This window comes from Camarhynchus parvulus, chromosome 1, assembly GCF_901933205.1.
Source record: "Camarhynchus parvulus chromosome 1, STF_HiC, whole genome shotgun sequence".
In the NCBI taxonomy this organism is placed as follows: Eukaryota; Metazoa; Chordata; class Aves; order Passeriformes; family Thraupidae; genus Camarhynchus; species Camarhynchus parvulus.
The window spans coordinates 115,272,095-115,293,724 of NC_044571.1; the positions used below are offsets into that span (position 1 = coordinate 115,272,095).

At 41.4% G+C, this 21,630-nt stretch overlaps 1 protein-coding gene across 14 annotated transcripts in view; it reads right to left on the bottom strand.

The window, feature by feature from the left end:
- The window catches only part of SYNJ1 (synaptojanin 1), a 48,124-nt gene that overhangs the window by 12,725 nt on the left and 13,769 nt on the right, over window positions 1-21,630 (bottom strand). For 9 of the 14 annotated variants that reach the window (XM_030945922.1, XM_030945760.1, XM_030945502.1 and 6 more), the window contains 20 exons: window positions 21,520-21,581; window positions 21,145-21,241; window positions 20,667-20,836; window positions 20,166-20,247; window positions 18,807-18,959; window positions 15,639-15,804; window positions 14,396-14,419; window positions 11,193-11,384; window positions 10,640-10,724; window positions 9,488-9,628; window positions 8,963-9,155; window positions 7,735-7,893; window positions 5,611-5,767; window positions 5,158-5,275; window positions 4,836-5,051; window positions 4,384-4,462; window positions 3,123-3,285; window positions 2,292-2,498; window positions 1,524-1,655; window positions 756-794 (listed from right to left, as the gene is read on the bottom strand). In XM_030945922.1, coding sequence (XP_030801782.1) covers window positions 756-794; window positions 1,524-1,655; window positions 2,292-2,498; window positions 3,123-3,285; window positions 4,384-4,462; window positions 4,836-5,051; window positions 5,158-5,275; window positions 5,611-5,767; window positions 7,735-7,893; window positions 8,963-9,155; window positions 9,488-9,628; window positions 10,640-10,724; window positions 11,193-11,384; window positions 14,396-14,419; window positions 15,639-15,804; window positions 18,807-18,959; window positions 20,166-20,247; window positions 20,667-20,836; window positions 21,145-21,241; window positions 21,520-21,581 — 2,635 coding nt within the window. The remainder of the gene's footprint in view (window positions 1-755; window positions 795-1,523; window positions 1,656-2,291; window positions 2,499-3,122; window positions 3,286-4,383; window positions 4,463-4,835; window positions 5,052-5,157; window positions 5,276-5,610; window positions 5,768-7,734; window positions 7,894-8,962; window positions 9,156-9,487; window positions 9,629-10,639; window positions 10,725-11,192; window positions 11,385-14,395; window positions 14,420-15,638; window positions 15,805-18,806; window positions 18,960-20,165; window positions 20,248-20,666; window positions 20,837-21,144; window positions 21,242-21,519; window positions 21,582-21,630) is intronic. The other 5 variants (XM_030945592.1, XM_030946435.1, XM_030946010.1 and 2 more) reach the window with 3 other exon arrangements.

The window sequence follows — 21,630 nt, forward strand, 5'->3', positions numbered from 1 at the left end:
ATGATAAAAGAAGACAACTGACTAGTCTTGGCACAATTGAGACAAACCAGGCAAACAGGATTGTGTCAGTGCACAGAAAACTACACAGGACTGGAGAACAATGAATTAAATCTCACCTATGTTGAATGTGGTCTATCAACTGCTTCCTAAAGCTTCTTAAAGCATTTTACCTCATCTGAAACATTCCACATTGGGCATGAAAACTTCCTTGTCTCACCAGTATCTAAGAGTCAAGTACATTTTTGCCTGACAGCAAAGTTAGTTGATTGTTACAGACTATTTAAAATAGTTTATGTATTTTCTTTAACTTTCCAAGCATTTTGTCAAAAATCCCTCTTTCCTACCAACGGAGGGGCAGTGCCTGGAAGTGCCACTAGCAGTTCTCACCCTCTCTCATGTATTGATCAGCTGATTGAAGTCCAAGCAGGACAGCAAAATGTGGGCCAGAGAAGGACAAAGCCTACTCTGAGAAGCACTTCACAGCAAAGTTAGCTGGATGTACTCACCCAGGACAGAGTAACAACCTTCATGTCTGACTTTAAAATACCAACTTCTGGAGAAGTACTACTTCACCAGAAAGTGAAACATTGTTCACAGGGGGAAGAAAGAAATGAATTAATGAATTATCTGGTCCTGAAACCTTGAGAATTGCCCATTTTTACACCTTTGGAAGTCATCATGGTAACTGTTGTCACAACAGATCCCCACAGCAGTTTTGCTATGCAGTCATATCCAAAAACAATTAAAATCATTACCTCCAAATTCTTTTCTAGCAGGTGCAGGACTCCTACCGCCTGACAGTATTTAAGAAATGAATGCAGCAATAATGAAAAATGTCAGTGTAGTAGGAGGGAAGAAAAAGAATGAGAAAGTTAAAAATCACAAGGGTCAGTTTTTTATTAACTACATAGCCCAAATGCTTCTGAACATCCAGTTTCTCTTAGTGCTCAATTGTTCACATTGTCAGGTGATCCAAATGAACTCCACATTGAAAACTTGGACATGATACAACACATATATACTGATGCCAAAATTAAAGGAACAGCAATGAACCAATGAATGCACAAGTCTATTCCTATTTTAATTTAAAATAGATGCTATAAAAAATGAAAATGTTGAGTAAACATTGCTGTAAGATTTCACATTTTTAAAACTGTGAAAATAAGTTTTTATAAACTTATTCTCTAATAATATTTAAATGGTAAAAATGCTGTTATTTCCCACACTGTTATGGCTTTTAAATGTACCAATCAAACATTTCAATTAAAAAAGCAGTGAGCCCAAAGTGCAATACGCAGTTTGGGTGTGCACTTTCAAGTGCCTCTCACAGACTAGAAAGCAGATAAATATTCCTGAGCAGCTGGGAAGGTCCCCAGTTACCTGAGGGGGGAGGCGGGCGCTGCGGCGGAGCCAGATGGGCAATGGCCAGCAATGGGCACCCAATGGCCAGCAATGGGCACCCAATGGACACCCAATGGTCAGCAATGGGCACCCCATGGTCAGCAATATAAGGTCCCCGTTACCTGAGGGGGGAGGCGGGCGCTGCGGCGGAGCCGGACGGGCAGGAGGCGCCACGGGCCGAGGGGGCGGAGGGCGCTTGGGCTCCAGGCTCTGCGGAGGAGGCTCCTTCTGCTGGGCACCAGCCTGCAATTCAGCTGGAGGATACGGCAGAAAACAATACAAAAATTAGTGTCTTGGACATTATAAATGCAGGAAAGCTCTTCTAATAGTGAGGTTTTCTCACAGAGAGGACAGTCAGGCCCCAGCCTGGGAAATAATGATACAAAAGTTTTTGAGAGAGGGAAGACAAGGAATGAACCAATGATGAAAAGAAGCAGATTTCCTAAATCAAAACTTTTGCCTCATATGTTTGAATAAATTTACGGTTTTCATGAAATCCAGAACAATCTCACCGATTGCAGCGTTCCAAATCTTGATTTTGACTCTTACCTGTGAAATAAGTTCTGTGGAAAAAAATACTACATAGGGAATTCTCAAGGCATTTGAGCAGTTAAAATAAACTCAGTAAGAAGGCATTCCAAGCACCATCACTGTGCACACATGTTCACTTCATCATTTAAAAACAGGCTACATTTACACAGAAGTTTTCATATTGTGCTCCCAATGTACAAATGCGCTGATCACAATTTCTATCTTGGAGCTTGCAGGAGTAGGAATTGCCAGGGGCTGCATTCCCAGAGATGACTGGGGTGAGCCAGGATCCTACAGACCCCCTGCAGCAGAACTGGGCTGTGGCAGCTCTCGAGGCACTGGGGCCATGCAGTACCCACCTTGTGCGCACACAGGGGGCCCAGGAGCCTTTCCTGGGGCCCGGCTGGGCCTCGCCGGCAGCGCGGGTCCCTCGGGCAGCGTCGGGGACTGGCAGGGGCTGGAGCGCGGGGAGGAGCTCGGGGACGTGCCCAGCCCGGAGCTCGACGTCGGCTGCAGGTGCTGGGGAAGGATTTCCTCTACTTCAGCGCTGTAGTCATCGATGTCTCCTGCAGAACACATCCCAGAGGAGAAAAGCACACAAAAGCTGACTCTGGGGACGAGATTCTGTGCAAGAAAAGCCCCCAAGTTGCAAGGAATTAGCTCAGCAACCAAAGTGTGATTCTCGCATCCCAAAGTTACACGTGAAGAATACAAATGTATTCAAACCAGCTGAAAATACTTCAAGTGCATAATATATATTATAGACATATATTAAAGGTAATTATAACAGTGTTGCAACGGTCAAGTTCATTAATCTAAAACAATTAGCTTTACAGGGTATTTCCTTGGTTTGCAATATGGCAAGCTTCACTGCTCTTCACAAGGCCGGGCAGGGAATTTCAAGGTATCTGTTATTTATAACAACTTCTGCTTGCAAAAGGTGGAATGGTGCTTAAAAACAAGGCTCAACAGGGATGTGCTTTTGAGGAGTAAGCTGTCAATTTAGAATATATTTAAATGTAGACAAGAGTGAAGCAGATTGTCAAGATACTGTTGAAAATAATGTGATTTCTCATCTGTTTTAGTTGCATCTGTTTTAATGCATAAACATATTTGTATATGCATTAAATTACCCACATTATTTAGGACTGTCAGCATTTCAAAGTAAGGAATGCTTTATCTCAACAAACCTTCCATGTCATAGTCTGCAGTAACCTCAGCATCTTCACAAAGCAAAGTGGAGCTTGTGGATGAAGGCAGCCCAATATTAATCTTCTCTAGATTCATTTCATCTTCCAAACTTCTGATCCAATCTGGATTTTTCAAGTTGATATTTATAATCCTTCCTTGTAGCTGAATTGCAAAAAAAGTTATGCACAAAACAGAAGTTGTTAAGAGTAGGAATGTTAAAGCTCAGCATTTTAGATTTAAAAAGAAAAAAATAATTCCTGAAAATATCACAAATAACGTTATAGGAATTTCTGTGACTAAACAAAAATAATTCTGATTTTCACTTCATTTTGGTAGGTAACAACATTTATGTAATTTAAACTGTTCATTACAACCATTTAAATTTTTTGGTAGAAAAACTAGCAACTCATCTCCTACAGTTGTTCTCAGTTAATCGGGAAGCTTCTGGGATTTTTTACTCTGACACTATTATTTATAAAGAATAATATAAATATATAAATAATATATTTCTAATATAAATATATAAATAATATATTTCTAATATAAATATATAAATAATATATAAATAAATCTATAAATAAATTATTTATAAAGAAAACCATACTTGCTTATAAACTACATGAATAAAGTCATTTTTAGAGGCTGGCACAGAGCAGGTCCTCATTCTGTAAAGTGACATTCTACCCAGAGTCCCTTTCCTGTCTGACCTGCTAGTGACATCCCAGCAGATCCAAGGATCCATCTGTACACCTCACACATACCAAGGCTTAGCAGCCACAGACTAGTGAAAATTTAAACATCAGAAGTTAAATTTTCACAGAGATTAAATACTGGCCCCACAGAAGTCAATGCAAGCTGAAATTTTGATGTTTTTCAGAGTTTGTAGTATAGAAGTGCTAAATTTTTATAACTGCAGGCTATAAAGATTTTTCACCAGTTAATTCACAAAACTAAACTCTGCTTTTTAAATCATAAAAGACCCCAAACCCCTCATTTGACAAAGATGCCTCTCAGTAGATATTAATTTATTTTTAGGGGAGTATTGTTCGAGAAATGAAGTTTGATAGTTTTTATATGGCTTTTGAAACTCAACATATGGTATGTGGCTATTGAGAGCAAAAAAAAAAATGCAGAAGTCTAGTACAGAACAGAAAAAACTTATAAGAATCAAAGACAAACAGTAAATCCAACCCACTCAAGAAGACCTTAAAAAGCTGGATTTTCTCTTGCTATACAAAGTTTCAGTCATTTTTACATTACCTCAGTACCATTCAAATTCATAACATTCAGAGCAGAGCTTCCTTCCAAAAATGTTACCCACATCTTGTCTTCCACAAACCTGCAAAGTTCATTGGAAACATTAGCCAGCAAAATACCACAACACTTCATAGTACAATTGCTAGCCTAGTGCAAACGCAACATCCTTGTTTTCAGTTCGTTTAAAACCACTAACCTAATTCTAGAATACAACATTTGTATAAAATTCTCAAAAGTAAGAGTATCTGGAAAAATCCGTCTGAAAACTGTGACACACAGAAATGAATTCTAAAGACACTTAAGTTGAAATTCAAATGCTAAAAATTAAACAGATTTGAAATAACTGAAAAGTTATTTTCTACGTAAGGAAATAACTTTATTCAGGATGATCCCATTCAACCCAAACAATTCCATGATTCTATAAGCAGAAATTAAAAGCAAGAAGTTCTTTTAACCTTATAAGTATAACTTCGCCATAGCTTGCGAATTTTTGAAGAAGACCATCAATCAAGTTATCATCAAAATAGTTTTCTTCAGCTGAAGAACTTCTGATGGAGACCATCACAGTACCATCAGGGGGACCTTGCATTGCAATCACCTCCTTATACACTTTTTGTCTCTCTTCTGCTTCAATTTCAAATATGTCAATGTCAATCAGTGCAACCACAGGCCTTGGAAAAACAGACAAGAAAATCCTGTCAGCAGAGTATCTGAGCAACAAAACACACAGCATGAGTATTAAATCTTAGGGAGTAATGTATGAAATGGAACTGGAACCTGTGATCAGATGTTTTCAGCTCTGCTCTCCCATAGTGCAGCAAAGTGCCAGGATTCCATGTGTAAGGGACATTAGTGTCACTGTGAAAACTCGCATTCAGGAGATCCAGGTCTTCAGCTGCAATCAGCAATGAAAACCAAAGAGGAAAAACACAGTGATTGCAAGGATGTGCTATTTGTAAAAAGATAAAACATAGGAAGTAAATCCAAACTGAGTGTCTTACAGAAAACCCCCTGCTCAAAGTTCCTTTTCCACTCCTCAAATGTCAGTAAGTGGGATCTGACTCGTGGCCCTTTCTTCAGCCTCACTGTGTTCACTGAAGGTCTGTTACCAGTGTCCTGTATCCTACCAAGCCAGGAACAGGAGCTCAGCATCACTGGCATTGTGAACACCCCTAAATGGATCCTCTGAGTCACCTAAAGGTTTCAGACAGTTGAAGGAAAGCCTCAAACCTGATCGGTCAAAGGGCCATTTCCTCCTCCTCCAGAGGATGCGATCCGTCCACGCGGGCGTGCGGCACTTCTCACTGGTGTCGTAGTCATCAGAGAACAGGTCATACTTGTATGTGGGGGCAAAATTGATCTTCCCTTCCAGAAATCCCCTAAAAATCTGTACAAACATAAGGGGAAACAGCTGAAACTAACCAGAATTCTCTACTCTGACACTGACAACCTGTATAAACACCTCAAAACAAAATTGAAAAACCTGCTATTTGTTAAAATGGATTCCTCTCCACATTTTGTCTGCTGAAAACATTTGACACTATGACTAAACACATTTGACACTGTGACTAACCAGTGACCCAGACAATCATCACTGAACAGAAGTATGCCAGCAGTTATATCTTGAAGCCCAGGCTTAGGAATGACCTACTGTTCCTCCAATGTCATGACCAACTGGAGGTCACCCAGAACACTGATGCTGCAATACAGCATTTTAATCTGGTGCTTATTTGTTCCTGGGCCAGCAAAAGTGGGGAATTAACATGTACACTTTATGGTTTATATCTATCTGAACACGCCAAGTTTTCCCACAAATTCACAGCCACACACTGGTTTGAGTTGGAAGGGACCCTAAAGATCGTCCAGTTCCAAGCCCTTGCCATGGGCAAGGACGCCATTCACTAGGACCAGGGTGCTCAGGGTGCCATCCAAAATCTTCCAGGAAAAAGCTGACATAAGTTGTCCCCTCAAATAAATAGGTTTAAAAAAAAAAAAAAAGTCCTTAATACATTCAATCTATTCAAAGTGAGCTTCTCACTCATTAAGTGTTTAAACTGGACACAAGATAAAACCCTTTATCTAACTCAGTCAGCTGCATTCTTGAGTTCAACCTTCTATGGGCATCCTTCTTTCACTTCAGAAATCTGTAAAACAGAAATCTAACTTGGATCTTACAGTCAAATATGCACCAAGTGACAGGCTGACATGCTTTTCTTGCTGGAAATACAATTTGAAATCCAGTCAATTTAGAAGTCCATGTCAGAAGATCAATGTCAGAATGCTAGAAGTTTCACAACTTCTGAGACAATTAATTTGTTTGGCTTCAGTAATTATTTTCTAACCTACTTTTTATGGAGCAAGTCGCTGTGTAAACACCTTTCCTGAGCAGCAGGAACAGATGTGAACCTGCCCCAGCAGGGACACAGCTGGTACCCAGCCAGCAGCTTCCAAATCATGGGATATCACCCCAACAGGGAATGCTACTCCTGCTCCCCAGCCAGGAGTCCTTTCCATGTTCTGGCAGTTTCCAAACCATGGGATATCTGCCCAACAGTGCATGCTATTCCTGCTCCCCAACCAGGAGTTCATGTTCTAGCAGTTTCCAAATCATGGGATATCACCCAAACAGTGCATGCTACTCCTGCTCCCTCCCCAGCCAGGAGTCCTTTGCATGTTCCAGCAGTTTCCATAGATTTCTCCAGCTCTGTAAGGGCTGGAGGTGTCTCTAAAACCTCTACACATCATGTTTTGATCCACTTAACAGACCATCTGACAGACAGACAGTGCTGTCTGCCCATGTGAATGTACACCTTGCTTTCTCTAGCAAACAGCTGTTAAAAAAAACAGCTGAGTGAGTAAAAATATCCAGTGTTTTGCCTCCTGTTCTGGTGCACAAGATCCCAGCACAAATGGAATTGAAATCAGCAAACTCTAGATCAGCAAAAGCGCTGCTTGTGATCCAAGTGCTGGCGAGCAGAGAGAACCAACAATAGAGGATTGTCTCTTTTTTTACCATATCCAGCCTTCCCACACAGAGCTGCAGAGGGAGAACAAGAAACCCTACAAATCTAAAAATTGTAGCTTTCTTCACACTTTGTTATTCTGTGTTTTCTTTGCAAATAGAAAAGCTACTATTTGGACTAGTCCTTTTCCCAACAGTAACAGCATTAGGCCTATTACAATTTAACTAAAGAGTAACATGACCAAACATTATAAATATTCTTTTTAAATAGTTACATCTGACAAATATACTGTCATTAGAGAACTCCATGTTGAGGATATAGATTTACAGGAGCATCATAGCAATTACTAAAACCAGTTAAAAAATGAAGTATTCTCAAGTAGGTGACACACCTGTCCAGAGTTTTTCTGGTTGATCAGCTGGTCTCCTGCTATGAGGGGATCCCAGTTCTGCTGTCGGATCAGCTCCTTCACCTCCTCATTGGGCAAATCTATTCGATAATTGAAGTCCCCACACCAAAAAATGTAGTCATGGGAAAAGAGCATCCTTCCCTGGAAAACAGCAGCACACACTGGAGTTAAAAGCAACCGAGTGACACATTTACGCTTCCAGGTTCAGAAATTCCGTTTTTTGCTGTGAAATATGTATAATTTCTGGGTGATGAAGACAACTGAAATATATCCTAGTATTTATTGGATTCTAAAACTCTTCCTCTTCCTGTTCTAGAAGCCTGCTCAAAGGTGATGGCTGCTGCCTGTGACCGAGGAGAACAAAATACCCCCTGGGACTTTGTGACACAGTCTCCTGACAAACTGCAAATCCAGAGCTTTGTCATTCAGATTTAATTGAAGACTTTTCAGTTACATCTGATTTCCATCACTAGAGAGAGACATAAGGGCTTTATTAGTTTAAACAAAGCCCAGACTTTAGAGTAAGAACCTTTCCTTCCCCCTTTGTTTTGATTTTTCTACTGTCCATAAGTAAAACCAAGCAGATACACTGGCAGATTGAAACAACAGCATTTAGGAAACTGTTGGATACAGCACTTGCTAGGAAAACTGAAACATGACAGTGGGGACAAATTTAGAAAATAAACAAGCCCTGTAAAATAAGATGTAAGACTCCTGCACAGTGCCACAGAAATTTACAAATGACAGTTTGATGGCAAAATTTAAAACAGCTTTAAGTCTCAAGGAAGCATTTTGTTGCACTGATAACAGTTTCAACTTGGTGATTTGGTAATGAGAACATGGCATGGAATCATTCCTGCGTACTGAGAACAAGGGCTGTTTCACAGGGATTTTTTCCTCATAGGCACATGTCTCCTGTGCCCACCAAAGTTCTACTGCATGTCAGGGATCTATAAGGTCTCTTTCCTATGCCAAGGCCTTGATTCCAAATGCAAGCGAACTCATCACGGCAAGGTCTGTTCTTTCTGCAGTGTTCTATTTTAATAAACATTGTGGGAACTCAGTTATCTCTGAGATGTCTAACCCAAGAAAATCTGATTTCCACAGGAAACTGGGGAAGGGGAAAAATGCAAATGGAGCTTTGGGATGACACTGCTGGGGCTCCAAGGGTTTCACTTTCATTTGTGTGGAACTTGAACCCAGTGCTTACCATTGGAAATCCAAGCTTGCGAGAAATCTCTACAAAGTCCTCATTTCTCTCCTTGACTTGGGACTGGCCTGCAGCAAAGTGACTGCACACAAAGCAGAGGCTGGAGGTGTGGAACAGCATCCGAATGGCCACGGCCCCCTTGTTCCCCGTGGCTCCTCCCATGCCAGTCTTGACCGTATCCACAGCAACATCCCTGAAACAGTGAAACAGCTGTTAAACCTTCCAGGAGCTGGCACAGCTGGCTCTGAGTGTGACACTGGGCTGGAGGGACACATTGTTCTCCCAGCCACAGGGCTGGTTTTAAAAAGTTCCAACAGTCACTGAGCATTGACAAGATACAACCTCAGCTTTTCAAGCTCTCTGGGCAACCAGTGCTCTCGGGGCATTTAAAAACTAAGAAAATAACCTAAAGAACTACTTCAGCAGAAGGTGGAACAGCCCTCTCAGAGCCCCACACGGCTCTGAGGATGTCTGGGTGTTATCTCCCAACACGAGGCCAGCTGCAGGTGACCCAGGCTGACTGACCTGATAAAGGGAGCATGCTGAGGCCTGATGAACACGAAGAGGCAGACGCCCACCAGCTGCTCTGAGGCCAGCAGCACATACTTGTAATCCCTGGAGATGGTCTTCTGCAGCTCAGCAGCCCAGAGCTTCTGGTTCGTGGTGCTGGCAGGGAGATTAAAAACACCAGGTTGGGAATAACCCAAAGTGAGCAGTTTCTAGCTGGTGACTGAGCTGACTGAGCTACACCCAAGGACCTGAAGTAAACCTCGAGGCAGTGAACCAAAGCCAAGCTGGGAATGATGCTCCAATGGCTCCCAGCAGAGACACAGGCTCTAGACTGTCATGGCATCATTGTTCCAAATTCAGCCTCTACAAATGCTGCATCACTGTTCCCAACACCACAGACAACTTCAGGAGCCATGGCTAGCTTTGCTGTATTTACAAGCCCAGACTAGAGGAGGAAAACCTAATTGTTTTAGAGAGTTACTTCCTAGCCTAGAGCTCAGTCAATACTGGAAAACAGGTGGCACAGTCTTAGATCAAGAACATCCTTAGAGACCTAACAGACTACAGTTTCCAGAGCCAGCACCAAACGGGAATGAAAAATATCAGGCCTGGAAACAGCATTAACTACACAAAGGGTGAAATGAGGGGATGACAAGCTGACACCTGGTACCCAGCAGACAAAACTCTGCACAAAGGCTACAGTATCATAGGCTTTATGAGCTCTTCCCAATGAGTCCAACCTTCCCTAACACCAGGAAACATGCAAAGCAGGAAGAGAAAACAATGGACACAGGGAATATGGTCCTAGGACTACACACACGTTTGTGTCTGGTATCAGCCACCACTGGCAAAAATGTATTTCCATAACCCAGTCTGGTAGGAGTGAAAAATCCCAACTCCACAGTGATCTATCCATGCCATACGTGGAATGGCAGTGCAAACTAACAGTATGGAAGGAAGCCTTCCTTTGTACAGATCACAGCCTGATACATAACAGCACACCAACAACACATGCTTTGGGAAGGATGTTCACAGGATTTGCTGTTCCCAGCAATACCAGACACAGGAACTGAAGAACACGGCAAGCACCGGAGAAACCAAAATTTTAAATAACATATGACTTGAAAAAGTCAGCCAAACAAGTGCTGTGTGGATTGGATCACCCACCTGGCGTTCACAATGTTTCCTGCATTTAACTCCACCATTTCTTCAAATCCAATGGCAAATATGTCCACAGGTTTGTTTTTGCGATCTTGAGGTAAATAGGGAAAAAGTTATTTCTTGTTTCTAATTAACTTAACAATCAAGACCTCATACATATATATATATATTTATATTCATTTTCAGGAAAAATAATCCTTCCTTGGAAAGAAATTCCTCCCTGTGAGGGTGGGCAGGGGCTGGCAGTGTCCAAGACCAGGCTGGACAGGGCTTGGAGCAGCCTGGGACAGTGGAAGGTGTCCCTGCCATGGCAGGGGTGGCACTGGACAAACTTTAAGGCCCCTTCCAACACAAACCAGTGTGGGATTCTGTAAAATTCCAGTTGTCTCAAAGAAGCTTTTAAATAAATCCAGACTTTCTCTGGCAGGGGGTGGAGCTGGATCGTTAGGGTCCCTTCCTACACAGTTCCACACTGCCGTGATACCTGTTTCAATGCTTGTGATCTACTTAGAAAAAACAGAGCTCTCAAGAAACAGTAATGGCAGAACACAGATCCTACCTTGGAATTCATGGATCCCAGCTAGCTTGGGTGCATCCAGCAGCCAGTCAGTGAGGGTTTGATTTCTGAAGGCAATGCTGCGAAACTGCTTCCCCCCATTGACGTTCCACGTGCCAACGCACACTCGGATCTTTTTGGGTTTGGCATACTTATAGAAGTTCTCACACATGCTCTTCAGCACTTTCACAGATGCTGCAAAAACATTGGAAAAGGCATTACTGTTATAGCGAATGTTCCAGAAAGCCTGGCAGCGAGATCTTCCCAATGCTAAACTGCACAATGCTAAACTGCAAAAGCACAAGGAATGCAGCTTTCCCAGGGGAAAGTACCCTGAGACACACACTACTGACTGAAAAACAGCAGCAATTGGTTCAGAATTACATAGAGACAAATGATACATGAAGGAAACAATCCCCGTGTTTTATAAATATCTGCTGTTCTTTCATCTCATCCATGACTTTCTAGGGAAAGCATCATTTTTGTACAGATCTGCCTCATTTTCACAGATTAAATTCATGAAATCCAATCTCTGTTACAAAACCAACATGCAGGTATATTAATTTCCAGAAGTGTAGAAGTTGCTGATACACTACAAGTACTAAAATAGAGAAGGTACATTATTTCATCATATCAGAGTATGTCTATTTAAGCCACAAATCTGAATTATTTTTACATCAGTTGAATTCCTAAAGAGCTGCTTTAGTGAGGGCAGTCAGCTAGGATTCAAACTAATTTAACTCATTTCTCTGTCCCATCAGTCTTTGCCTGTGCCTTGTTTTTATCTGCCAAATGAAGAGAGAGGAATGACCCATATGTAAAGGACATTGTGAGAAACACCAAGAAAAAAGCTGATTCAATGCTCAGGTACTGTACCTTAGTTATAATAATTTACCTATTTTGAATGTTCCAATGTTATCAGACTCCAAAAGAACATTTAAACAATATTAGATGGAATTTTTCCCTTCACTTGTTGCTGTCTTGAAAAACAGTTACAGGGAACAGTATTTCCATTTAAATTCCCCAAATAAGATGATCAGTGAGCTGCTGCTGTCTTTTCAGTTACTCTTAGCTACCTGGTCAAAACAAAAATTGGGTGTTCTCTATCCCTATTGGGTTTGAAAAAAACTGAGAGCAAGAGAAGGAAATATATTGTGTTTGCTGGCTGCAAATGCTCTCCCTGCTGAACAAATCACGCACCCATAACTGGGCCAACCACAGAGAAAAGCCAAGGAACTGGTTGGTGTCTGCCTGGGCTGCTCCAAGCTGATCATGCTTTCTTCATCAAAATCCAGGGAAATGAAGTCTAGAAACCAGCAAGGAGCCAAGAGGATAACAGAGCCCTCCAGGCAAGAGGGTCTGAGACCCCAAATACGGGCTCTCCTTCTGACCCACGCTCCAGGTGACTCCAGCCAGGGAGTCCAGCACGTGCCCAAAAGGCCACAGAGGGTGGTGCTGGATTTCCTGGCAGCTACCTCAGCCCCTGGCCACTGAAGGGAAACAATCCCAGGAATGCTGCAGCCACAGCACATCCAAAAACCCAAATCATCCCAAGGGCTGGCTGGAACCACACCTGGAACCCCAGGAACCCAACCCAGCTGTGCAGCCCTGCAGAGAGGAGCCTCTGCAGCACTCTGAGCCAGTTTAACAGCACAGTCTGCACGTTTCTCCTCTGGGCTTCCATCTTTTTATTTTGAAAATTTACTGGGTCTCAGCTTCATTTTAGTTACTCCAAATCATTCAGTTGCTACTGAGCAGCTTTTAAGAAAAGCTGCAAAATTTCACTATTGCCTATTTAACTCCTGATGTTGTTATGAGACTCTAATGTGAAAAGCCTTACCAGGTTAGACTCTAACTTTAAAAGTGAACTGACAACAAGCTTATTGCAAACAAAAAAATCATATCTTCAAACTAGCAACCTCCCTAAACTGTAGAATGACTCTTTTTATAAATTTGAATAATTAAAAATAAAAATCTCTACTGCTTTCCAAAATACTGAGTGAACCACATGCTCTTCTGAGCACCTGAGACTATGATTTTCCTACATACTTCTAGTTATTTGTCTTTCCAGCAAAATTGTGCCTCACTCTACAACACTGGAAATCCAATCAGTGACATTTTCTGTTAGTTGCGGAAAAAAAATACTTTGACTACTGCTCTTACTAGGCAAGCGGAAATTTGGAAATCGGCTTTACAAAGGGAGCGTTAATTTAAAATTCTGTTTGGAATATTCTGTGCAACTGAATGGAACTGTTGGAACTTGATGGAACTGTTTTACTGAAACATCCAAATTCCTGTAGGAATATTTCAATACCTGCAATTCGTATCCAGCTGAAACCCTGAAATGCTAAAAAATAGTTGATTTATAACTCTTACAAAAATAAGCATTCTAATAAATAATAAAAATTAGATGTAAATAATAATACCAACAGTAATTGATAAATATATAGAAATAGTTGGCTCTTCTTCCAGAGTTGTAAGATAGAAGGTAATACCATCAGTGAGTGTGAGCAGTCATTCCAATAAGCATTGGTTACACTGACAAAATGCCAGTGAATCACTTAACATCAAACAGACATTACTTGTGACTCAGATTGCACTCTTTAGATACTCACTGAGAGTTAAGCAGGTAGAGTAAAACACATAAAGGGAAAGCAAAACTGGCAAATGAAAAGGCCATTTAAATTTGCTCAACGCACAGTAAATTCTGAATAGATTTTAGAGCACTAGGAATATTTTATTTTAAATAATGGTTTCTGGGAACAAGAACATGAAGTGCTGCACAGCTGACAAGTTTCCGGCATGAACACAAGCATGTGGAACCTTCTAGCAGCAAATAAGATGAAATTACAAATTGCACTGAAGAATTTCACCTCTTATCCTAAAAAAAGCAAAACCACAGAAGCCTCCAAATCAGATAAAAAGGAAAATCCTTTGCAGCTGGAGCATGTGCAACAAATAAACCCCTGCAAATTGGCTGCCTCATTTCCTAACTCACACCCAAGCTCAAATGCAACATTTTTCACCTCTTTTATTCTCATTTTTATTGGATTAAAGGATGTTAGGGCACAGGAATGCCAGAACAAAACACCACCAGGAAAATGTGAGCCCAAAGCCAAATATAACACCAACAGACACAAGAGAAGCCAGAGGACAGCAGCAGCTGCTCAGGGATTTACAGTTTATTTTACTGTGCTATACTGTACCTGATTGCAATGATTGCTCTGAAACTACGGATGCAGTAAGAGGGAAACAAGAAAAGATTAGTCAAATAAGTTATTGCTTTTTAGGATTTTCCAGCAATGTGTGAGAAAACATGCTGTTAATACACCATTTATTACACATAACCACTGGCATCAGTTAAAGCATATGTTTTGTGCTGCAAAATCTACCCTGTTTCACAACAGGATTACAAGTCCCCTTTTCCTCCTTCATTAACAATGGATTCACACATGCTGGGGTACCCCACTGGTTAATTTGCCATCTAGCACAGAATGCAGGGAGATTTCAGGGAAGAGGCATTAGTGCTCGTCAGCTGGCAGGAGCTGCAAACACAGAAAGGACAGCTTGCATTCCCAGAAAAACTGAGAGGAAATGACAACAAATTTTAACTAATACTGAGGTGAGGCCGATTTACCAGGTTTCAGATATAAGAAAAAATCCACAATAACATGAAACCTTGTGCTAAACAAATGGGACAAAACCACTGCCTTGGCCTCCGCATGGGATGAAGATGTGGACCCTCAACATGCGACTACAACTGGGCAACTATTTCCCTCCTGAGTCAGAGATTTGCACTGGAGCTCTGACATATTTTTCCTCATTCTAGGTTAAGATGTGTCCAGGAGAAGGAAAAAAAAATCAAAGGGAAAATTTAAGAATGTTTCCCTAAAAATTGCAGTAACCCAGAATATTATTACCTGGGATCTTGGAAAGGAGACTCAAATTGCAGTTCCTTCTTTGCCCAGATATGAGCTCCTGTAGTTCTGATGTCCCAGGAGAGGACTGAACACAGCCCTGTGACTGACCCACTGTTTTCTTGCCCCCAAACTTGCAGAAGATGGGTCTGGCTGCAGTTCTGGGGCCACAGAGGCTACACCTCTCTGGGGATGCAGGATGCTGCTGAGCACCCTGTGCTCATGAGGGGAACCCCCCTCCTGGTACAAAACCCCCAACCCTCACATGGCTGCCCTGCACAAGCAGAGCTCCTCATCAAATTCTCTCTGGTTTTGATGTAGAACTTCACCCAAAAACCATAAACGGGTAAAGCAATTTCTGCAGCACGTTAGTTTGGCACTATTAGTAAAGCAGAAGTAACTCCCATTTTTTAATAAGCCAAGAGAACATAAAATAGCATTTATACTTTCCAACAGTGCTTTGAAAACAAACTCGATACAGCTTTCTTACAGCAAATAGTTATGAGAGATGAAAATCCTGAAAGACACATACCGCGTAAACTGCTGGTGGTTAAGAGAGCCCGTGCTTTATCTGCTAAATCACTATTTAGGGTATTTCCCAATAACAAAACATCAATGGCCTCCTGCTTGGAGCTATCAAAAAAGTTATTTTGGATGGTTCTGGTCACAGAACGAGCACCATCCTTCAGCTTCCCAGCCTGTTGGGGAGGAACACGTATAGAATATTTTATGTCGGACACTGCTCACAACACATCGGCAATATTCAGCAGATACACGTAAACTCTGTTAATGATTGCAAGGGCTAAGGCAATTTTCTTCTTTAAGTGTTAAATCAAGTTGTCTGAGCTTGCTGTGCTACATGTGATTCCCCCCACCCCCAGATGCTAAAAAACACAGTAATACCAACAAGGCTTATCTAACAAGCAGATTTAAATTACACGAAATAAAACAAAATACTGCCGGGAGGGGAATTTTTTTTCCCTAAACCCTAGCTCTTTAAATATTATTTTGATATAGTGCCATGTTTAGACCATGACAGGGATTTTGGGCTTTTCCCCAAATAGTGAGAGAGATGAGCAAGCACTCGAATCCAAATGCCATGACACATGAATGTATTATGTTTATGCACTTAGGAGTTCAGAATTCACATTCTGGAATATCCATGTTAAAAACAGAGAGAGCTTCAACTTGAGAGCGCCCTTAACTTGTTGTGATGACATGCAAGTGTCATGCAGCATCCCAGAAGGAGCACAGGCACTGATCCATGGCTACAGGCACAGCCAGACAGCCTCTGCTCACTGTGGCCTGACTGAGCTGCAGCCCCGAGGAGCAGCGTCCAGCACCTGGGCTGGACAAGGGTCTGCAGGGAAATGTGCTGCTGAGGCAGAGCTACCTGGGCTCACACACACCTACAGGATAATGCAACTAACACATAATGCAGTCTGGTACTGCATTCCAAACCTGGCAGTGCTGGCTGGGGCACACACAAACACCTGGTGCTGCAGGGGCTCTGCCTGTGAGCGCACACTGCTGCAGGTACAAAATACAGACTGTGCTCCATCAGGGATGCTGCAAGGCATTGTGCTATTATAGAAAAGTACTCCCGAGTTCACGGCTTGCATTGTCCACGAAAGCCTCTTAAATGCACGTGGAAGGAAGGCAAAAGCTTAACAAAACTACCCTGGGATTTAGTTCTGAATTGTGCTGGGCAGCAAGACAGGAGCTGCTCTTTGGCAGGGCCAAGTGGCTTTGGCAGACAATGGGGATGGGCTCTGGGGAGCACTCTGCTGCAATACAATTTTGGTAGGATGCACTCCCTCCCTGGCAGACAAGGTACAACTGGTGATCCAAAAATCCACACTCACCATTCACATACCAGGCAATTAATTGAAAGGAACCCCGAGAAAGCAAAAGAAAGAGCAGGTAAGGAGTTAGATGGAACAAGTATTAGAATGCTTTAAAAAGAACTGGCTTGCAGTATAAAAAGGTATATTACACACTTAAGGTTAAAATAATTTTCTCTTATGTGAAATTTCTATATTTTTACTTCTAAGCATTCTTGGGCTTTGAAGTATCAACCTGACAAGTAGGAAATGGAACAATTTCAGGCATCAAACTTTTCATTTGAGAAATGAGAATGCAACTTAAAAACTACATTTTAAAATATATACTCAGAGCACTCAAAACATACTGAGTCAGGTTTAATTGAAACAAGAGCAAGTATTGTATGGCTTCACAAGCATTGAAGATCCTCTTTGAATAGACTGGACTCATGTCAGAGATGCTTGATTTGATTTATGAGATGTGGTACTAATTAAGAGTTGTCCCAGGGCAGAGATCCAGAAGTATTCCAAAGACAGCAGAGTAAATGTACTGTGGTGGTTTAACAAACTGAAACCACGACATCTACTCTGTGTTTTAAACATTAAAAATGCAAATGTATACATTAAATGCATTTTTAAAAGTAAATATACATATATATATAGCCAAATGAACTAGATTAAATAGATACGTATTAATTTAGGAAAAGGAATGAAGAAGGTTGAATGGCAAAGCCAAGACAAGGGGAGACACTCCATGAAACACTTACTGTAGTTTTCCTGGCAGTCTAGGTGACATTTATGTAAGAAAATAAAACTAAACATCTTGAGCCAGATTCCACTCTACAGTAAAATACAAGCAATTCCCAAATGAAGAAGTCTTGTGTGCACCAGTCAAGGGGCAGAATGAGCAACAAATTGATTTGATTATTTTGCTTTTATGCATTTTGCTGTGACACCTTCTACATGAGCAGAGAAGGGCCCTGGCAGAGTGTGAATGAACAAATGATGGAAAACCCAAAACAGCTGGCTGTGGGTACATGGGCTGTGACATGGAATGAAAGCGGCACATCCTTCAGCAGAAAGAAGAGTGGGAAAAGACATTCCTGAAGGAACTAAAGGCAAAAACTGCTACAGGTCAACATTTGTCTCGACAGGCATCACCTGGCAAGGGACAGAGTAGGGAAACAAAAAAGCAACATTGGGAGAAATAAACCAAAAGGCAGCATTAGAAAATAGGAACAACTTGAGCATCAACCCAGACAAAACAAGCTGAAGAGAAACATGACACTGTCATGGAGCATGGAACTGTTCTCACAGCCTTAAAAAGCAGGGTGGAAACAAAACTTGGGGTTTTTTCAGTAACTGCAAAACTAAGAAGAAAAAGCTGGACAAACATGCAAACAAAACCCACCAGGCTACAACTGGATTAGTATTAACACTATTCAACATTAAAAACACAAACAATACCCCATCAAACACATTTGAAAAGGAGATATAGTGAATGGAAATGAAATAATAGCAGGAGAGGGACAGAGAGAAAAGTAAAAATATTCGAAGAAACTGAAGCTGATTTGAAGATACATTTTCCTGAGCTATGTTCTAAAGAAAGGGAAGATTTCAGAGCTATCCAACAGAATAGTGCTATGTGGGAGGCAGGAGCATGGCTAGGAAGGGATGTACAGGAACATGGCCTGGTTATCAACAGAACCAACCATTCCAGTTAATTTTTCTGGTTGGTTGGGTTTTGTTTGGGATTGTTTTAGGATTACAAAGAGCATGTTTTTTAAAGAGAAAATCTCATCATTGCTAAATTAGTGGCAGAATTTATTCAAACCCACAGTGAACACTGCTGAAGCATTTGAGAAGATGTACTTTACCTTGGCTTTTCCTTCAAGGGCTCCAGTTCCAGCATAGATTTTACTGACAGAATCCCCATTGACAGACCACATGGATCGGAAAACCTCCTGAAAGCGAGTCACTAACTGAGGCTTCTCAGCCAGTCCCAACACCTCCAGCTGCTTGGTTAGCATCTGGGACAGGGGAAGGCAGCATTAGCAAAAACCAAAAACTAACAAACAAAAAATAACCCCACTTCAAATACATTTCTAAAAAGGCACATTGTATTTTTCAGCATAGATGCATAAAACCCCACAAATCCTGGGTTTATTTGTCTCATTCTGAGCAAACTGTCAGCATAACACGCTTGAAAGGCTGCATCAGACATGTAATTCAGCACCAACACTGCTTTTTCCCTTGAAGATCGGTAGTAATGCAGGGAAAAAATTACGTAGCTGATTTGTAAATGTTTTCATCTCGAAGTTCACCAAACTAAACACAAAAGCTATTTTCAAGAGCTTTTAAAAATCTTTAAAACCTTAGGGTGTCTGACAGCAAGAAGGGGGAGCCTCAAATAACAGACACAGAATGGCAAAAGGCAAAATTCTGAAGGTTGGGCAGGAACCAACAAAAGATACAAAAGAAAACTTGCAAAACAAAATTAAGAAGAAATATACAAGAAGTTTTAGGAATTGGGTGCTTGCTCTGATAATTTTAGGGGGGCATCTAGAGTTCAGTACCTCTTATTTGAAGTATCCACTGTCTTAAATAAAGTAATAATTCATATATCCCATTTAATAGAATTTTAAATTTAAGTAAGCAGTTCCTCAGGATTAACCATTTCCCTTCTTATTAATTTGTTGTATACTTTTAGCTCTCATACTTTAGCTGAAATCATAATTTAATTCTCATTGCTGAAAAATCTGGCACACCTGCTTTAAAAAAAAAAGTTGTATTTATGCAGTTCTGAAAAGGATATGACAGGAAAACAGAGCTAGATAGCCACGTTTGACGTGTAAGTACTCTACACAGCAAGAGTGTAAAAAGAGTCTTATGCCACAGCAAACCTGTGTCAATGCAGCAGCCAAGCACTACATAGTCCAGAATCAGATAGGTCTGTTCCAAACCAACACCCTGTAAGCTGTCACAGAAATTCCTCAAGAGGGGAATTTTAACTCACTAAAACTCAGAAAACAGAAGGACAATGATCTCCCTAGGCGTGACCTTGCAGCATCCATATATTTCCATTTTCCAACATGCTGAAGGTCTTGTCTCTGGCAGTCAGACCAAGGAACAACTCACACTGCAGAAATACAGCTGTGAAAAGCTCATTTCCCCATCCTAGGGCAGCTGATCCCACTTTTCCAGCCCCAGAGCCCCAGCTGGGTGTGGGTTCCTACCTCCAAGCCAAAGAAGGCCTGCACACTGTTGGTCCTGTCCAGGCAGTCCAGGCAGTTGGTCCTGACAGTGCCGCTCTGGGACCTGTGCCAAGGACAACGGGACAGGGAAAACAGCTGAAATAACTCACTGAGCACACATCTCTCAAGAGAGGCAGAGCAGTAAATCAGGGCATTGTCAAGGCCCCACAAGGCATTCATAAACGTGCCAGCAACACAGGGTGAGCTTCCAGTGCTCACTGAGCACAGCTCAGGCTTTTCCTGCAAATCACTTCAGTCCTTCTGCTTTGCCCTCTCCCAGTCCTCCTTGCTTGCTTGGATAAGTGCCATGCAAGATTAAGGTTTCTTTTCAAGCAGTTCAACTAACACACTTCCAAAAAACGTCAGAGAGAAATAACTCGTAGTTACAACAAAAACAAAACAAAAAAAACCCACAAAAAAAAACCCTACTGAGTCAGTTCTTGCATTTTATTTAACTAAAAGTAAAAAGTTGTACACACAAACCTTTTCACTTCCTTTCCATCAAAATAAAAAAATCCACACTCTAAGAATTTCTGGACTTGAGGTTTAAGCACGCTGTGTAGTTTCTCTGCCTTTCCACCTTTAACCATCTGATGATAGTCGAAGTTCACCATTTTGATATCAGCTGAATGTTCAGATGCTTTCAAATGGCTCTGGCATTGGAAACAGGAAAAAAAAAGTATAAATATACCCGTACCTGAACATACAGAAGTAGGAGTGAAACAAGAGATTACCAGTATTTTAAAAGTGGTTTTATTACCTTTCTTTTAGGTAAAATGAAACCACTTTGATCGCCATTGGAATGAATCACTCAGAGCTGATTAATATTTCACACGTGTATTTTTGTTTTCCTTGTCACAAAGTCAGGTTTTTCCCTTGCTCCCCCAGGGGCTAGGTAAGAGCTTCATTGCAAACAAGCAAAGTCCAAGGATATGCACAGGGAAAGAACTGTCATACTCACCTGGAAGGCTTTGCTGAGCATGTGCTCCCCTTCTTTTGCCCCAAGTAAATTTACAATAATTTGCTTGCCATATAAATTTTTAAGAGTTTGGAAATGCCTGTTAATAGAAGAAGAATTCCACAGTCATTTTCTGACACACAAAAAATTAACAGCAACACCTGCAACGCTGAGAAGTTGCAAAGTATCAAACATAAATTTTACTCACACTTTCCAACAAAGCATTGAAAGCATAAGCAATCCCCAGGGAGTTCCCAGGTTTGCTGAATTCCACATTTGTGCAGACAAAGCCTCCCATTTGGAATAACGTATCCCATCTCTGTGATCCAGCAGAACTTACCAGAGGTCTTTAGTGCAAAAACTTGAGATGTTTTTTACCTGTCAAAAGCTGGTGCATTCGCCTCAAAGCCCCTTGACATCCTGACACGATGGGATCCCACCTACAACACCAAGAGTACATGAAATTGTCTTGTTGGCAGTAAAACGCTG